This window comes from Chrysochloris asiatica, unplaced genomic scaffold, assembly GCF_000296735.1.
Source record: "Chrysochloris asiatica unplaced genomic scaffold, ChrAsi1.0 scaffold00127, whole genome shotgun sequence".
In the NCBI taxonomy this organism is placed as follows: domain Eukaryota; kingdom Metazoa; phylum Chordata; class Mammalia; order Afrosoricida; family Chrysochloridae; genus Chrysochloris; species Chrysochloris asiatica.
This window is the reverse complement of record NW_006408645.1, coordinates 2,952,406-2,971,533: the sequence shown is the minus strand read 5'-3', so window position 1 is coordinate 2,971,533 and position 19,128 is coordinate 2,952,406. Positions and strand designations below refer to the sequence as shown.

At 38.5% G+C, this 19,128-nt stretch overlaps 1 protein-coding gene across 1 annotated transcript in view; it reads left to right on the top strand.

Annotated features, from left to right (window-relative positions):
* The window catches only part of OXSR1 (oxidative stress responsive 1), a 138,155-nt gene that overhangs the window by 117,183 nt on the left and 1,844 nt on the right, over positions 1–19,128 (top strand). The window contains exons 12-15 of the mRNA XM_006869147.1: positions 4,951–4,983; positions 8,639–8,785; positions 10,124–10,188; positions 17,401–17,453. Of these exons, the coding sequence (XP_006869209.1) occupies positions 4,951–4,983; positions 8,639–8,785; positions 10,124–10,188; positions 17,401–17,453 (298 nt within the window). The remainder of the gene's footprint in view (positions 1–4,950; positions 4,984–8,638; positions 8,786–10,123; positions 10,189–17,400; positions 17,454–19,128) is intronic.

The window sequence follows — 19,128 nt, the reverse complement described above, 5'->3', positions numbered from 1 at the left end:
ATGAAGATCAAAGAGCACAGCCTTTGCTATGAATTACATCTCAATGTAAATAAAACAAAAATCCTTACCACTGGACCAATAAACAACATTCTTATCAACGGAGAAAAGATTGAAGTTGTCAAGGACTTCATTCTTCTTGGATCAGCTAGCAACATTCATGGAGAGAAGCAGTCAAGAAATCAAATGACACATTGCATTAGGCAAATCTGCTGCACAAGACTTTTTTCAAGCGTTGAAGAGCAAAGATGTTTTGAGAACTAAGGTGCGCCTGACACAAGCCATAATATTTTCAGTAACCTGGTATGCATGTGAAAGCTAGACAGTGAATAAGGAAGACCATAGAAGAATTGATGCTTTTGAGTTAATGGTGTTAGAGGAGAATATTGAAAATACCATGGGCTGCCAAAAGAATCAACAGATCTGTGTTGGAAGAAGTGCAGCCAGAGTGCTCCTTGGAGGCCAGGATGGCCAAACTTCGTGTTTAATATTTGGAACATATTGTCAGGAGGGACCATTCAATGGAGAAGGATATCGTGTTTGGTAGGGCAGAGGGTCAGCGAAGAAGAGGAAGACTCCCAATGAGATGGATTTGTAAAGTGTCCGCATCAATGGGCTCAAGCATGGTAACAATTGTGAGGCTTGCCCAGGACTGGGCAGTGTTTTGTTCCATTGTACATAGGGTCGCTAAGAGTCAGTACCGACTCGATGGCACCTAACAACACCAATAACATAAGTTTTCAGCCTTTGACAGGCTGCAGTTTTACCCCTTCTTTGTCATTATCTAATTAAGAGTGGAAAACACACAATGACCTTGGAGTCCTGCTATGGTGCTGCAGGATCCTACACAGGACTGCAGGGTCCATTTGAACCAGAAGGCACTTAAGAACAGCAACAACAACCCTGGTGACCTTAGGTGTGGCCAGCTCCTACCCTCATCTAGCCACAGCACAGACCCTGTTCTCCTGGAGTTTGGAGCCACGTGGAAACCATGCTAGGGTGAGGCGAGGGCCAGCTATTCCACTTTGGTGCTCTGTCTTGGTGTCTGGATTTAGGTGTGCTCATCTTAGTAACTATGGAACCTGCAGAGCCACCAGATTAGCATTTAGCCAATAATCCTGTCGCCAGCTGTCTTGTGGTCCTAACAGACATTGAAACTAGCTCCATTAAGGGCCTCCATGAACTACTTCCTGATTGAGAGTCCTAAACTATAGATAATACCAAGGCCAATAGGAACTTTTTCTAGGGCAGGAAATCCACAGTCACATCCCTCCCACAGCCACTTCATGAACTCCTTGGTTTTGCAGGACCACCTCCTCCCCACCACCACCCCGCCTTGGGTTTTCTCCACTGATTTTTGTTTGGGGGGGTGTTTTTTGTCTTTTATTTCATTGTTTTTGTTTATCTATTCTTTCTCCTTCTCCTCTTCTTTCTATTCCTTTGAATTTTTTTTTTTTTAATTAAATGTTTTTATTTTGCATTGAGTGAAAGTTTACAGGGCACATCATCAGCTTCACATTCAACCATTCATATAGCTTGTTTTATTACATTGATTAATTGATTATTATCCCCTCCATATATCATCAGTTTACAGTGTTTCTCTCTATCCTCTTTAGCTTTTTTTTTTTGGATTGCGGGGGGACTTGGCTTCTATTCCTTTGAATTTTAACCTTTCTATCTCTGCTTTCGTTTTTCCTTCTTCTGTTTCTCATTTCCCCTTTTGATCTTTCTTTGCTACTCTCTACTCTCTTTCCATTTTCCCTCTCACTGGTTTTTCTAAGTTGTTTTTTTTTTTAATTGCTTACTTTTATTTCCTCTTCTATAGCTCCATTTTCCTATATCTTTCCTCATTTTAGTTATTCTTAAGTGTTTTTTAAATTATTAATTCCTTTTATTTTCTCTTGTTTTTAAGTTCTATAGCTCCCATTCCCCTTTCTTTTTTCTCTTTGTTACCTTTTCATTGTTGGTTCCTTGTTTATTTTGTTTCTTTGTGTGTGTATTGGGAGAGGCATTTCTCGTTCCCATCTGATAAGAAATAGCAACCATATCCATACAGCCTGGCCACAACTGTCCCTTCTGCAGCTCTACCCAATGGTCAACAGCCAGTGCCAGTTCCCATACCATCTGATCAATGTTAGACAGCAGCCAGCACCAGCCAAACCCACTCTAAACTGAGGTTCACAAACAGTGAACAAGAACAGTATACACACTTCCATTCTGTAACTACACTTACAGGAGACAAGAGCCTAAGAACACATCAACATATATTCATAACTTAAATACAAATATGACAATCCCACAGTGCTCCGGAGACAACAAACAATATTAGCTCACATGAAGAAACGAGGGAATGGCTTAAACAGATGACCAAGATGCAGAGCCAGAAAATACTTCTAAGGAAGAAAAGGTAATGGAACTAACTGAAAAAGAATTTTAAAGAATGATAGTTAGGTAACATCAAAGGAAGGACAGAAAGATCAAAGAAGTCAGGGAGAACACAGAAAACACATTAGAAGAATTCAGGAAATCTCTGCAAGAACAAAGAGACAAAATAAATGCAAATTTTGAAACAGATGTAATTAGACATCCAGAGATTAATTCTAAGATTTCAGAAATTTACGAAACATTGAAAGGGCAAAGGAGTAGAATTGAAGCAATGGAGGTCAGAATTACTGAGCTTGAAAATAAATCTGTCAATACTAGTATGCTACAAGAACAATCAGAAAAAAGAATGAAAAAATCTTAAGGAAGCCTAAGAGTTATGTCGGACACCATGAAGAGGGACAACTTACGAGTGATGAAAATTCCAGAACAGGAAGAGACAATAAAAAGCACAAAGAAAATGCTATGAATATCAGCAGAACATTGTTAGATGTAGTGTCAGAAGATGAGTCCCTCAGTTGGAAAAGCATTCAAAATACATCTGGGAATAGCTGCCTCCACAAAGTAGAGTTGACCATAATGACGTGAACAGGCTGTTCTGCAAACATCCATTAATAATAGAGGAATGTAGAATTATGAAGTATGAATATAGGAAAACTAGAAGTTGTCAAAAATTAAACAATAAACTTAAAAGGAATGGTGTCACATTCATCGTTAAAAAGGACATTGTAAGATCTATCTTGGAGTATAATGCTGTCTTTGATAGGATAATACCCATACCCTTACAAAGAAAACCAATCAATACCATTATTATTCAAATTTATGCACCAACCACTAAAGCCAGATGATGAAACTGAATTCTACTAACTTCTTCACTCTGAAATTGATAAAATGTGCCATCAAGATGAATTGATAATTAATGATGACTGGATTATAAAAGTCAGAAACAAAAAGGAAGGATCAGTAGTTGGAAACTGTGGCCTTAATGATAGAAATGATGCTGGAAATCCCATGATAGAATTTTGTAAGACCAACTATTTAACTCATTGCAGATACCTATTTTAAAGAACCAAAAAAGTAATTATATACATGGACCTCATCAGATGGAATACACAGGTATCAAATTGATTACATTTGTGGAAAGAGACATTGGAGAAGCTCAATATCATCACCCAAAATAAGACTAGTGGCCGACTGTGGAACAGACCATGAATTGGTCATATGCAAGCTCAGTCTGAAGCTGAAGAATAGTAAAACAACTCTGAGAGAGCCAGACTATAAACTTGAATATATCCCATCTGAACTTAGAGACCATCTCAAGAACTGATTTGATACATTAGACAGTAATGATCAAAAATCAGAAGAGTTGAGGGGTAACATCAAGAGTATTATATTGGAAGAAAGCAAAAACACAGGTGAAAAAGACAAAAATGGATGCCAGTCACCGATAAGGAGAAGTGGGGGAAAAACAGCAATGAGGTTGTGAGCTAAGCCCCACACTCAATAGGCTCCTGTTAACTTGGATTGAGACGTTGCTAACCAGCAGTATGACGAGACCTGGGGACTCCTGGACCCAGGGGTAGGGACATGGCCCCAGAGGACTACAGTGGAGTGTGAAGCATCCAGCTGATTGAAGTGAGGGGAAATGTACAAGAACACTCACACTTGCAGATAGTACCCATTTGACCTGGCACCAATGGCTGGATGATCAGAATACGACTAGAGGAAGGAAGAAGAGGGGGGGAAAAAGCGTAAACCACTAAAATTGGATGAACTTGACCTATGCTTATGGATGCAGTATGACAAAGGAGTGAACAAATCTTTACAGTGAGTTTCATTCCCATCCCCTTGGTACACAGGGTTGACAAAGATGGGGAACCTAGACCATTGGCTACCCAAAATGGGGGAGGGTGGGGGGGGGGCTTCAAAGGCACGAAGTGACTGGCTTACGGAGCTTTCAATAGGAAACCTAATTCCAGAGGGTACAGGGAAAGATAGAATCTCCACTGCATTGTTTCCAACCTGTCTGGATGGGGTTGATAAAAGGTGTGGGGGATAGGACAAAAAAAAAATAATAATTATATATATAAAGGGTGCAGAGGACGGTAGACTCTCCACTGAGTGGTTGGTTTCCAGTCTGCCTGGGTGGGGCTGATGAGAGGTGATGCGGATAAGACTCCCGTGGTACAATAGTGAATAATTACATCAGAACTGACGATGAGCGTTGAAAATGTAAAGGTAGACATTTTGTAACAAAAGGAGGGGAGTGGCTGACTTTGCAGTCCAGGAGAGTAGGTCCCTGGGACCATCACAGGAGAGGAATGGAGTGCGGGACCCTACCCAGAGAAGCAGTGACATCGGAGATGGAGGCAGAGACAATGACGTGGAGAGATTGTTTATCCAGTACTATGATAGTTGTCCTTTTCCATAAAAATCTAACTACCACTACTGGCAAATTAGTGTGTAGATCAGAATGAAAAGTAGTACAAAAGTACATTTCAACACTAGTTGTAGATTAGGACTGACCCAAGTTATGAGTTAACAAGCCTCCTTTTTTTGTATTTCTTTTAGTCTCCTCGAGTGAAAGAACCATTAAATTCTGAGGTAAGTAATTGTGATTTGTGAATCTTTATAGAAGTATATACATGCTTTTGTTTAGATTTGCTTGTAGCTTTAAGAATATTAGTTTAATACGCCAAAATGAAAAATGAGAATTTATACCAATTGAATTTTATCAGAGATACCATTTCTGAGTTTGGACAGATGCCTTTTTGGCAGATTTGTGCCTTTGCACTAATTTAAAAAGCTGCCCTGTGGGTCCAGAATGCTCTTCCTTGCTTGTCTGAATTTAGGAATTGCTTCTTTGGCTTGGGGCTGCTTCAAGAGGGAAGTAGTAGTTTTGCATTTATCTGACAAGAATTTTTTAGCACCTCTTCCTCCTTTATTCTCTCATCCAGTAGGTTCTGTTTTCTGTAGTTTCTACCTCTTCTGATACGGAATCCTACTAAAGCAGGATCCTGTCAGCCTGGCCTATCTTATTCTCACTAGCTGAGGGGAATGACCGTTTAATGGATCCTTTCTGTTATGCATTCTTCCATCTAGTGGCATCTTCGTTTAAGAGCTCAGTGCTGGGTTTAATGGTACACATCTCTTGATCTTTAAACCAATAATTCCCCAGTGCTTACAAGTAACATTTTTTCATCATCTAAGACATTTGTGTATATAGTACTGTGTTGTTTAGGACTGAAAATAAGTATTGTATGTCAACATATTAACAAGCCAGGACCAGGCAAGTTATATTAAAACTGCTGTTCAGTAATATTTCTGGCTCCTCTTCTTAGTGTATGGTACAATTACATTTCCTTATCACTTGAAGCTATGACTGGCCGTGTGAGTTCCTTTTGGCCAATGAAATGTGAGTGGAAGTAATGTGTATCACCTACAGGAGGTAGCCCTAGAGTCATATGTAATTTGCTGTATTCCCTTGTCTCTGCCACTTTGATGTGCATCCCTCAGATAGCCCCTGCTGGAGTAGAGCTAGACATGGTATGCAAGAAATAACTTGTTTTAATCAAGTGAAATTTTCAAATTAATTGTTTCTCTCTATTTTAACTCATGTTAACTAATCCTTGGGAGCTCAGTGACTCCATACAATAATCACTAGATTGAGAACCATGAAGTCAGCAGTTCGAGCCCACTGGCTGCTCTGTTAGAGAAAGATGAGGCCTTCTAGTCTAATGAAGATTTAAAGCCTCAGAAACCCTATGTAGGATAGATATGATTTAGTTCTTAAGAGACTGAATGGAGATATTTTAGAGAGTATCCAGAGATTTTTACTTTAGGCTATTCCTCGTTTCCTTTCCTAAATAAAATCTCTGTGTGAATTCACATACTTTCAATTATATTTTCATATTCATAACTTTGTTTTGGATCTCTTTTGTATCTTTAGTATAAGTAGACATCAATGAGTATATAATGTCCTTTTGAAATCATGTTAGTAGCTATTAACATCTTCAAAACTAATCTTAAAGCTTGTATTAATTTCCCAGGGTTGTCAACAAAATATCACAGATTGGATGGCTTATAAAAATACAAATTTACTGTCTCACAGTTCTAGAGGCAAATAGTCGCAGTTCAGAATATCAGCAGGGCCATATTCCCTTGGAAGAATGTAGGATAGGGTCCTTACTTGTCTCTTACAGTTTCGGGTAGCCCCATGCTTTCTTTGGCTTGTAGCTGCCACACAACTCCTTTGTCACATGACTGTCTTCACTCTGCATGTCACTTCTCTTTTATAAGGATAGCACTCATATGGAATTAGGATAGGACTAACCATACTCTAGTATGGAGTCCTGGTGTGGTGCTTTAGGGTAAGCATTGAACTGCCAACCACACAGTTGATGGTTTAACCCCACCAGCCTCTCCTCGGAAATCCTAGGGTCACTGTGAGTCAAAACTGACTTGGTGGCACTTAACAGCAACAACATATTCCAGTATTTATTTACCTCCTGTTAGTTTAAGTGATAGTGTCTTTAAAAACCTTATTGCCAAACAAATTAACCAGGGGTTAACTTCAACATGTCTTTTAGGGGGACAAAATTTAATCCATAAGAAAAAACAGATCAGTTGCTTACTAGTTGACTCATGGCAACACCATGTGTGTCAGAGTAGAACTGTGTTCTATAGTGTTTTCAGTGACTGGGTTTTCAGAAGTAGATGTTGTTTTAATAGCTGATGTTATATAAAAATTCAGAAGACATGGAAGTAAGATTTTGTGTTCATTAGCTTCATATACAGGAAGTCAACAGTTACTCATTGGTTCTGGATTTTGAAAGAAAAGATAAAGGTTTCTTGGTAGCGTAGTGGTTACAGACCAAGCTGCAAACCTTAAGGCCAGCAGTTCGAAACTACCAGCTGTTTCACGGGAGAAAGATGAGGCTTTCTGCTCCCGTAAAGATTTACAGCCTCGGAAACCCTGTACAGGGTCGCTAAGAGTCGGAACCGACTCCATGGCACACAACAACAACAACATGGATTAAATTGTGACCTTTCTTCCAAGGCTCCTCTTAGTGAACTTGAACCTACCTTTTGATTAGTAGTAAGAACATTAACCCTTGACATTACCAGGGACTTCATCAGCTATTAGGCCTCTCTTACTGTCTTTTTAGTTTGTTTCCCTCTTCCAGTTTCTTAAATTGCTCTTTAAAATTTTGCTCACTGTACTGATTTTTTTAGTTACTTACAATTTTCAATATATACTCAACCTCAGTCTTTTTTTCCCAAAATCACATTGTTAAAATTTTTGAAATATTTCAAACCTAAAATAATACATATGGTATCCATGTTAGTTTTAAAACTTCATGTTCATTTTTGAAATGCATTTCAGATATGTTAAGGAATCATTGAGTATTGCCTTTCTTTATGAATCACGGGAGGCCCTTAGACATAGGAAAATGTTGCTTCTGTAATCTTGTGTTTCATACTTAAAACTCTGTATTTGAGGGATGTTATTTTTGCTTGACGGAAGCCTCTTCGTATATTGCATGATTCTGTTTACATGAAATGCCTAGAAAAGGCAAATAAATAGAGACAAAGTTGATCAGTGGTTTCCTGGGACTGCAGGTAGGGAGCAGAAATAACTGCACATGGGGAAAGTGATCTAAAACTGGCTGAGGTGATGAGTGTACAGCTGTATGCATTTTCTGAAAACCTTAAAATCTAAAAACTTAAAATGCATGAACTTGAAATATAAATGACACCTCAAAAAGTTGTAAAAAAAAGCAATTGTTGACCTGGAAATGTTTGGTTCTCATTTGGGATAGGGGTATTCAAAGACATATCAATTGCCAGTTGTTGTTGTTAAGTGCCGTCGAGTTGGTTCCAACTCATAGCCACCCTGCATAGCGTTTTCGAGGAGTGGTTGGTTAGTTTGAACCACTGTCCTTGTTACACAAACCAATATTGTGGTCCAGTGCACCATGTCAGTTCAATATATGAAAACTACTTTGAAAATGTCTCCTAGTAAGGTTCTACTTTGGACTCTTGATTTGGCACTATAGGATCAGCACTGGACTGTGAACCACAAGGTCAGCATTTCAGACCCTGCAGTTAATTTGGGAACCCTATACAAGGTTGCTGTGAGTCGGAACCGACTCGATGGTACTTAACAACAGCAACAGCCAAGTTTTACTTGCTTATCAGTAGCCCTGGCTCCCTCTCTAGTCTACTTAGGCAGCATTGTATTATGTTTTTGTTACAGCTCTTTCCAACAGCAGATCCCGTGGGTAATTTGCTCCAAGTTCCAGAACAGATCCCTGCTTATCTACCTCAGCCAGCTGGACAGATGTCTGCCCAGCCAACTCAAGTCTCTGTCCCAACCCTTGCAGAGCCAACAAAAACAACTCAGGTAAAGTGGGGATCTACTCAGTAATGACCTTCTCTGGGTAGATGAGGAAAGCAGATTCATTTGGAATACAACATAATTTGATATCTTGGTATATTTTGAAGCAAGTTAGGAATGAGCTATATAAAGTTATGCTTATATGATAGTTTTTGAGGATCACACATTATGTTTGGCATTAGCAGTTAAAAACTGAAACATCTCAAGCATGCTACATTTTTAAATTGATCTCTTATCAGCTCTTGATAATTGTATTTTACTTCACCCAACAGAGCTTATACTATCAGTGACAGTATTGTCCACTGTACTGTTTTCTTGTTCATTTATGCTTGTATTTCTTAATAAAACAATCTTCAATCTATGGATTTTCCATATTAATCTTTTTCAGATACGGTCAATTTTTTGAAGTCTGACTTAGTTAACTAGGTAATACATAAATCCACTTACTAAATCACAACACAGACTTCATTAAACTGTGCACATTAAAAGCAACTGAATGGCTAAAGGCCCCACTATGAACTCTGTGTTGTAGAGTCACTTGCCTATCCCTCTGTAAACTCAGTTACTATATTTGACCTGACCTTATGCTACATGCTTACAGTAAGAGCTCCAGAGTCAATTCTTTTATTAAATATTGTAAGTTTCATTTTCATATTTTAGATGAAAATAAATAGAAATGGAAGTTGTGATTTTTTTCTTCTTATATCCCATTAAATCATCTTATGCTCCAATTTTGGAGTCCATTGCTTCAAACAATTCACAGTCATGATGCTGACTGGATTTAAACCTTTTCATCATTCTAGCTCTCATGTCTGTATATTATATGGGAAAAGATTCTTATGAAAACTGATGGATAAGATTGATTTTATTTGATAACTTCAGTGGAATTTATTTTCGCCAGCAAGCAAGGGATTTCAGAGAGGATTAACTTACTCCGAAACAGATCTGTAATCTCAGATTTGGACACATTCCTAGGAGGCAGCCGATTTAGGCTGTATTGTGTGGCGCATTGGAAGATCTTTAAATGTTAACAAATATATATATCAAACTTCACTTCTTTCATCTCTGTAGTGAGAACCGGGGTCTGGAAAGTACAGAATTTAAATATGCTATATGGGTTTGAGAATTACCTTTTAAGTTCTGGTACTCAGACTGACTTCAGCTCATGTTGTTGCCTTGTGTACATACTCTACTGTAGCAAGGACTGTCCTAGGGACTAAGATGACCTTATCTGGAGATGAAAAGAATTGCTGCCAATTGAATGATTCCTCTGCAATTGACCCTTTGGGCTACTCCATTTTGAATGTTTCTGGCAGTGACTGTATATCTTTCAATGCATTTTAGGCTCTTACTTCAGGAGCAGGCTCACAAGAAACCAAGGTCCCAATCAGTCTAGTACTAAGATTAAGGTAAGTAGACATTTTTGGCTTTCTGAATACTCTGAATACTGTTTTCTTTTTTGGCTTGTCTGCTTTTTTTGAGAGTAGTTGGAATGGACTATGTGTTGTCTTAGCATCAGGTGCTGTTTGCTCCCAGGTATATTATTTCTCTAAGAAATTATAGAAATAATGTGAGGATCTATATATCACTGGGTTCTATGACATGCATTCTCTTGTTTCTTGATTGTTGTTGCAGTTAGGTGTCATTGAGTCAGTTCCGACTCATAGCAACTCTGAAGAACAAAAGGAAACACTGCTCAGACCTGTGCCATCGTCACAATTGGTACATATTGACACCATTGTTGCTGCCACTGTGCCAGTCCATGTCATTAAGGGTCTTCCTCTTTTTAGCTAACCCTCTTCTCTACCAGGCTTGATGTCCTTCTTAGGAGCATTCTGGGGCTTCACTTCTTACAAGACAGATTTGTTTGTTCTTCTAGCAGTCCTTGGTACTCTCTATATTCTTCTCCAACTCCATAATTCAAATGAATTGATTCTCCTATAGACGTCCGTATTTGTTTCTAACTTTCACTTACATATGTCGTGATGGAAAGTAATAAGACTTGAGTAAGGTCAACTGTAGTCCTAAAACTGACATCTTTGTTCTTGAACATTTTAAAGGTCTTTTGCAGCAGATTTTCTTAATGCAATGTCATTTGATTTCTTGACTGTTGTTTCAATGAGTGTTGATTATGGATCCAAATAAATCAAAGTCTTTGTCAACTTCAATCTCATCTTCATTTATCATGATGTTATTTATTGGTCCAGTTATGAGGATTTTCACTTACTTTACATGGAGGTGCAATCCATACTGAAGACTGTAGTCTTTGATTTTCATCAGTAAATATGTTAAGTCCTCTTCATTTCCAGCAAGCAAGATTGTACCACTTGCATATCGCAGGTTGTTAATGAGTCTTCCTCCAATCATGATGCCTCATTATTCTTCATATAATCCAATTTCTCAGATTATTTGTTTAGCATACAGATTGAATAAGTAGGATGAAAGAGTACAAGATCATTTCTTATGCACACCTTTTCTGATCTTAAACCGTTTAGTATCCCTTTGTTTTTTTCCAATAATTTTCTCTTGGTCAACATATAGGTCCTCTTGAACACACTCAACTAAGTGTTCTGGAATACCCATTCCTTGCAATGTTATCCATAGTTTGTTATGATACGCAAAGTGGGGAAACTGTGCATGATTTATAAAATATAAGTAAACATCTTTGTGTTATTCTCTGCTGTCAGCCAAGGTCCATCTGACTTCAGCAATGATATCTCTCTTGTTCCATGTCCTCTTCTGAGTCCACCTTTAATTTGTGCTGATTCCCTGTCGATGCACTGTTGCAGTGGGTTTTTAATTTATTTTCAGTAAAACTTTTACTTGCGTGTGATATTAATGATATTGTTCAATGACATCTGAATTTGTTGGGTTACGTTTTTTTTTTTTAATGAGCTCAAATATGGATCTCTTCCAATCAGTTGGCCAGGTAGCTGTCTTCCAAATTCCTTGGCAATGAGTGAGCACCTCCAGTGCTGCATCAGTTTGTTAAACTATTTCAATTTGTATTCCATCTTGTTTTTTTGCCAATGTTTTCAGTGCAGCTTGGACTTCTTCCTTCAGCCCCATGGGTTCATGATCAAATGAACCTCTTGAAATGGTTAAACGCTGACCATTTCTTTCTGATTCAGTGACTCTGTGTCTTTCTTTCTTCTTCTTCTTTTTTTTTTTATGCTTTTAGATCATTCAATATTTTATCCATGGAATCCTGTAATATTGAGTAATACTGACTGTGCTTCTCCATTTTGGTTTTCTAACTCGAGGTCTTTGCACATTTCTTTATACTACTTGACTTTGAGCTGCCCTTTGAAATTTTCTGTTTAATTCTTATGTCTTCCATTCACTTGAGCTTCTCTATGATCAAAAGTACGTTTCAGAGTTTCTTCTGACATACTTTTTTTTTTTTTTTTTTTTGTGAATTGAGTGATAGTTTACATGGGAGAACATCAGCTTTACATTTATTCTCTTGTGTTTCATTTCATTGCAATTATAAATACCCTCCATGCATCAATCATCATTCAACAGCATTTGCTTCCCTTCCCTCTGTTTTGTTTGTTGTTGTTTTTTATATACACCGAAGCACTTGGGCATATATAGCCATTCAAACAACCAAAGGGTACACCCCAAAAGCCTGCCTCCAAGCTATCAGTACACAGCCCCTCTCTCTCCCTGAGTCCAGAGTTCCCAGCTGTTTCATCTCTCCACGTCATCATCTCTGCCTCTATCTCTGGTGTCACTGCTTCTCTGGATAGGATCCCGCACTCCACTCTTCTCCCTTGATGGTCATCCATTTTTTGTATTTTCTGTCTTTCCTGTCTTTTTCCTGTATGATATTCTTGGTGTCATCCCACAACTCTTCGGATCTTCGTTCATTAGTGTCTAATGTAGCAAATCTGTTTTTGAGATGGTCTCTAAATTCAGATGAGATATTGTTGCTGTTAAGTGCCATTGAGTCGGTTCTGAGCCACAGCAACCCTGTGTAGTGTTTCCAAGGAGCGGCTGGTGAGCTTGAATCACTGACCTGTGGGACAAACCGACTTTGCACTCCAGTGCATTAACCCATAGCGCCACACCAGCATCTCCAGACCAGATATATTCAAGGCCATGTTTTGGCTCTTGTGGACTTGTTTCAATTTTCTTCAATTTCTGCCTAAACGTGCATATGAGCAATTGACAGTCTATTCCATAGTCTGTCCCCTGGCCTTGTTATTGCTGATAATATTGAGCTTCCATACCATCTTTTCCCACATATGTTGTCCATCTTATTCCTGGGTATACCATCTGGTGAGGTTCATGTGTCGCATTTTATGTTGTTTACTAAACATACTTGTAATGAATAAGTCATTGGTCTTACAAAATTGCATCATGCCATTGTCAGCATCATTTCTATAATGAAGGCCATATTTTCTAACTACAGATCATTCTTCTTTGTTTCCAGTCTTTGCATTCAAATTACCAGTAGTTATTCAATGCATCTTGATTGCATGTTTGATTAGTTTCAAATTGAAGAAGTTCGTAGAATTCTCCAAGTTCATCATCACTTCCTTTAGTGGTTGGTGTGTAAATATGAATAATAGTGGTATTAACTGATCTTCCTTGTTGTCAGGGTGCCATGGTGTCAGTTCCAACTCATAGTTACCGTATACACAACAGAACGAAACATTGTCTGGTCCTGCACCATCCTTACAACTGTTATTACGCATGAGTTTATTGCTTTGCCACTGTGCCAATTCCTGTATTTCACCAACCCTCCACTTTACCAAGCAAGATGTCTTTGTTCATGGACTCATCTCTCCTGACAACATGTCTGAAGTATAAGAGATCAAGTCTTACCATTCTGTCTTCAAAGTAGCATTCTGGCTGTTCTTTTAACACATTTGCTTGTTCTACTCTAACACCACAACTCAAATGCATCAATTCTTCTATAGTCTTCCTTATTCATTCTCCAACTTTCACATATATGTGAAGCTATTGAAAATACTGTAGCTTGGGTCAGGGACACCGTAGTCCTCAAATGGACGTCTTTGCTCTTGAACACACTAAAGTGGTCTTGTGCAGCAGATTTGCGTAATGCAGTGTGTTATTGGATTTCTTGGCTGCTGCTTCCATGATTATTGCTTGTGAATCCAAGCAAATTGAAATCTTTGACAAATTCAATGTTTTCTCCATTTATCATGATGTTATTTACTGGTCCAGTTGTGAGGACTTTTGTTTTCTTAACATTTAAGTGCAATCCATACTGAAGGATGTTATCTTTGACCATCACGTATCTTAAGACCTCTTGCTTCCAGCAAGCAAGGTTGTATCATCTACAGATTGCAGATTGTTAATGAATCTTCCTTTAATCCTGATGCCTCATTATTCTTCATATAATCCAGCTTCTCAAATTATTTGCTCAGCATACAGTTTGAGTAAGTATGGTGAAAGAACCCCTGTTCAAAAAACTGCCTATTGGTCTATATACAGGTTCCTTGTAGGCATATGAATATTATCCTGTAACAAAGTACATTGTACCTATTGAATAGATCTTGAAATGTTCTTTTTGGTGATGAATGTGAGGCCATTCCTTTTCAGTTTTGCATTTTTGGCATAGTGTAAATTATAATATTGTCAAATTCAAAATGGTCAATAGAAGTCCATTTCAGCTCACTAATGCCTAGGATATTGATCTCTGAGTGTTCCATTCGTTTTTGACAATGTCTGATTTTCCTAGATTCATACTTCGTGCATTCCACATTATAATTATTGGTGGATGTTTGCAGCTGTTTCTTCTTATTTTGAGTTGGGTGCCATCATCAAATGAAGGTCCCAAAAGGTTTACTCCATTCACATCATTGTAGTGAAATTCCACTTTGAGGAGGCAGATCTTCCCTAGTTGTACCTTGAGTGGAAAGGTTCATCATCTGGCACTGTATCTGCCAGTCTGACAATGTTATGCTGCTGTTCACAAGGTTTTCAGTGGCTAACCATTCAGAAGTGGTCTGCATCTCTTTATTCCTAATCTTATTCTGGGAGCTCTGCTGAAACTTTCCACTAGGGGTGATCCTGGTGGTATTTATAATACTGATTGCATTGTTTCCAGTGTCACAGCTGCAAGGAAGCCATCACAGTATGACAAACTGACAGATGAGTGGTAGTCAGTACTGATAGCTTGGCTCAGTCCAATTCTTCCTTTTCCTGTCTACCCTTCTTCCTTTGTTGCTCCAAGCAAACAGAGTCCAACATTGTACCTTGAATGGCTGCTTGCAAGCTTTTAAGTAAAGTGTTGGTTCTTGATGGAGGCGTATATGGTGAGCTCTTGAAAGACTGCACAACAGACAGTGCCATAGGTAGCAATCTGTTCGTTTTGACCTTTTTATTCTGCCAGTAGTTGGATTAGGATCGTGATTCCAGAGTTTTCTTGTCAGATTAGGTCTCTTTCTACTCATAAATGCATTTAAAAAATACATATAGTATTAAAAGTGTGACCTGAGATAACTTGTATTTTAACTATCACTGACATTTTTAAAGAGTTCCACTGAATTTCCATTGACTCATCCTCCTTCTAAATATGAATTCACAGTCTTCTTGGTAAAACTGTAATTAGAAGTGAGATGGAAGCAGCAAGAGCTATTTTGAGAATGTTTTGATCTTACCAGTTGATGCATTGAAATTATTCCATGAATGTAAAGAGAATAGATTTGGTTGCCTATCCTTTATAGAAGCCTAGTCAGTATACTTCAAATACTTCTGAATTAAAAGATACATGATTTGACTCATCCTATGTTAATTGAACTGGTGTGGCACTCTAGGACAAACACTGGACTGGTAACTGCAAGGTCAGTGGTTCAAACCTATTAGGCACTCCTTGGAAATACTATACAGGGTTGCTATGAGTCGGAACCAGCTTGATGGCACTTAACAACAACAAGAACATCATTGTAATTATACATATAGAATACCGCTTGTCTCTTTAAAGAAAAACTTTGTTGATGGGCAGTACATAAATTTACTTTGACACGTGCTTCAGCAAGATCATGAAGATACTTGTAAGTGGTAAGTGATGTAGTTCACTTTTTGAGAAAATGATGGTTACGGTCTGTGTTCCAGATGTTCTTATAGAGTAGGATGCTGTATTCTTACTTACATACATTAGGACTAGGAAGTTACGTGGCCAATAGAGATGATAAAAAACATATTTAGCCAAGTTAACTGTTTTCGATGTCTTTGAAGGTGTTTGTAGTTGATATGCCAGTTAAATGAATCAACTTGTGTTGAACATTTTAATCTTAATTTTATTCAACTTTCCAAAAAAAACCAAGAAACTGTTTTTGAATAATTACTCATGTATTGAGCACACAGACTCTGCATAGCACTCTTGGTGTTGGTGTTAAGTGCCTTCAGGTTGGTTCTCATTCATAGTGACCCTGTGTAGGGTTCCCAAGAACCACTGACCTTGTACTTCAAACCCACCTTGCGGTCTGGTGCTTTATCCCACAGCACTACACCAGCTCTCCTAAGATACGTGTATTTTCGAAAGATACCAATATTGTGGCAGAATTCCAAAAAAGACAATTAACTATCTCCTTTGATAAGTTTAGGTAGAAAATTGGTTTGTATGTGTTTCACACAGCTTCAAAACAGTTCTCAGATAGTGTACATACAGAGCGCATGCCTGTGTGTATAAGGACAGAGAAGAGGCACTGTGATAGAAAACTCACTGAGGCAGGCCTGGGATGGTGCTATAGAATAAGCGCTCCACCTCAAGGTCGGTTTGAACTGCATAATCGGTGGTTCAAACTCACCAGCCGCTCCTTGGAAACCATATACAGGATCGCTATGAGTAACCATGTCAACGGCACTTAGGAACAATAGCGTGTTTGAAAGGGTTACTCATATTTTAAGGATAATTTCACTAATATCCTCAGGCATATTATTTGTCAGACAGACCTAAACCATCTGTGCTACTTAAAGAAAATATTTTGGGTCTGAAATGATCAGGTATATTTGCCTTTTAATTTTTCTGTTGTCAGCAAACTTCTCTGGGGAAGCTAGCTAATTTCAGTACCTGTTTTTAAGTTTCTAGAGTCATGTGGTGCCAATAAGGGCCTACTTCTTTTCCCCATCCTCTTTGCCTACCCACGCATTAAGTCTTACCACCCTGTGCTCAGACAGATTTTCTTATATATATATATATATTATCATCTTAGTGGGAATGAGGATGGAGTGGGAATATAACAATGACCTTAAAGGCATGAGTGATGATGGTGGTATGCCATGGAGTCCGTTCCAACTCATGGTGGCAACTCTGAACACAGTTTCCGAGGCTGTAAATCTTTACAGGAGCAAAAAGCCTCATCTTTCTCCCATGGAACGGCTGGTAGTTTCGAATTGCTGACCTTGACATTAGCAGCCCAACTCGTAACCACTATACTACCAAATCTCCTTATCAATGGATGTAGGGGACAATCAGATAATCATTTTAAGTTGTTTGTATCAAAGCCCTGCAGTGTGAACCCACACAGACAAATGGTATGATTTATCAGAACATAATAGGTCTTCTTGAGGTACAGTTTTCATAATACACTTTGGCAGAGTCTGTAAATGCAGAGATTTTTATTGCACTTTGTTTTCTTTCATAGAAATTCAAAAAAAGAACTCAATGATATCCGATTTGAATTTACTCCTGGGAGAGGTAAGGCATCAAAAACATTGGTGGGGGGAAGTAACTTCTCATTGTCCTGGTTATTTTATGAAATGTGTTGTGAAGATACCTGTCTTCTAGATATTTGCTTTAGAAGGACAATAAAATTTTTTCTTGGTTTGAAGGTTTTGACAGACAAATGAATAAAATAAAAATGTAGTTTACTTAGTAGTAAACTAACTTAGAAAATCTAGTGTACTTGCACATAGTAATTAATATAGCTTTCGTTGATTACTTGTGGATTCCTGGTGTGATTCTGTAAGATAAGCACTAAACTGGTAACCAAAAGACCAGTGTTTCAAACCCACCAGCTGCTTCTTGGAAATCCTATACAGGCTCTCTATGAGAGGGAACTGACTTAACAGCACTTAACAGTGATGGATCCCTCAAGGAAAAACTTTTATTATCCCATTTTTTAGGTGATGAAATCAAGGTTCAGAGAGAAGCAAAGTAACTTTCTCAAGGTCACATAGCTGGGAAAAGGCATAAGTGGACTTCAAACCCAGATATGTTGGAATCCAAAGCTTGTTCTTTGATCATTGTAACTGCTTGTCCTCCATGATAGTAAATAAGAACCAAGGTCTTCAGTCTGCTCTGTCCTGAGACTCACAGGGAACCTATCATGCACTGTTTCTGGCCATGAACTCCTCCTTCTTGGAATGAAGCTTGTTTTGTCTTTGCCTTTGTTACTCAGTGCTCTCATTTGGGGGAGTGTCCACACCAGCAGGTATCTGTTCTGTGTCACACTCTCTCCCATTTCTCAGTATCATCAGCAACTACTCATTACCAAGAATAGGTGTACAGAGAAAAGTGGGGTTTTTTTTTTTAGTTTTTTAAAACCAGGCAAAGTCATATATCAAAGGATTAATTTAAATCTTTGGTCATCCTAGCTAGGATGTGGTTGCCCCTCACCATTCATTCCTCTTGAGGAGCTCAGTGGTCAGTCTTCTGCACCCATCACTACTCAGTTTGGAGATAACTCTGCTTTGTCTTTTCATTTTCTACTTACTGCCATTGCTCAGGTTGTTCCATCTGGGATAACTAGATAGGAGAAAAAGCTGACCAGTATGAAAAAGAAATGATTTTAGCAAAAAATTTGAGTCATCTCCAAAAGGAAGAGTTTACATTATGTTCCCTCAAGTTTTAATTGACAGAAAGTCCTTCTGTTTTATTCATCCTGAAGATGTTCTACATCCATCATCACATCCCAGAGCTATGGTCTGAGAGAGCTATGGTCAGGACAGGGAGTTCTGGTGCAGCTCACTGTCAGATGCCCTTTGACATGGTCCTGATCCGTTCACATTAAACTGTGATGTAGAAAGTATTTTTACGTCAAGCTGATATTTCTGCTGGTTGATTTTGATTTCTGATACACTTGTGAGGATGCTTCCCTGGAGATAATGTTGAGTGCTAGGAGAAATCCTTTTGTGAAAGGAAAACCTGCATATAATGCAGACTGTTTCTGTAAAAATCTGCTTGGTCCTCTGGGAGACCCAAGTAGTATTGATGGCAAAAATCATACATTAATGTGAGCCTGGTCATACCTAGTTCTTTGTGGAAGGTGAATTCTGGGAATTTAGCAGCTAGTTTGGGGGTAGCAATGCTGACACCCATGCTGGCTCGTAGAGTTAACAGTGACGTATGCAAGAAATGAATCCCTCCTTTG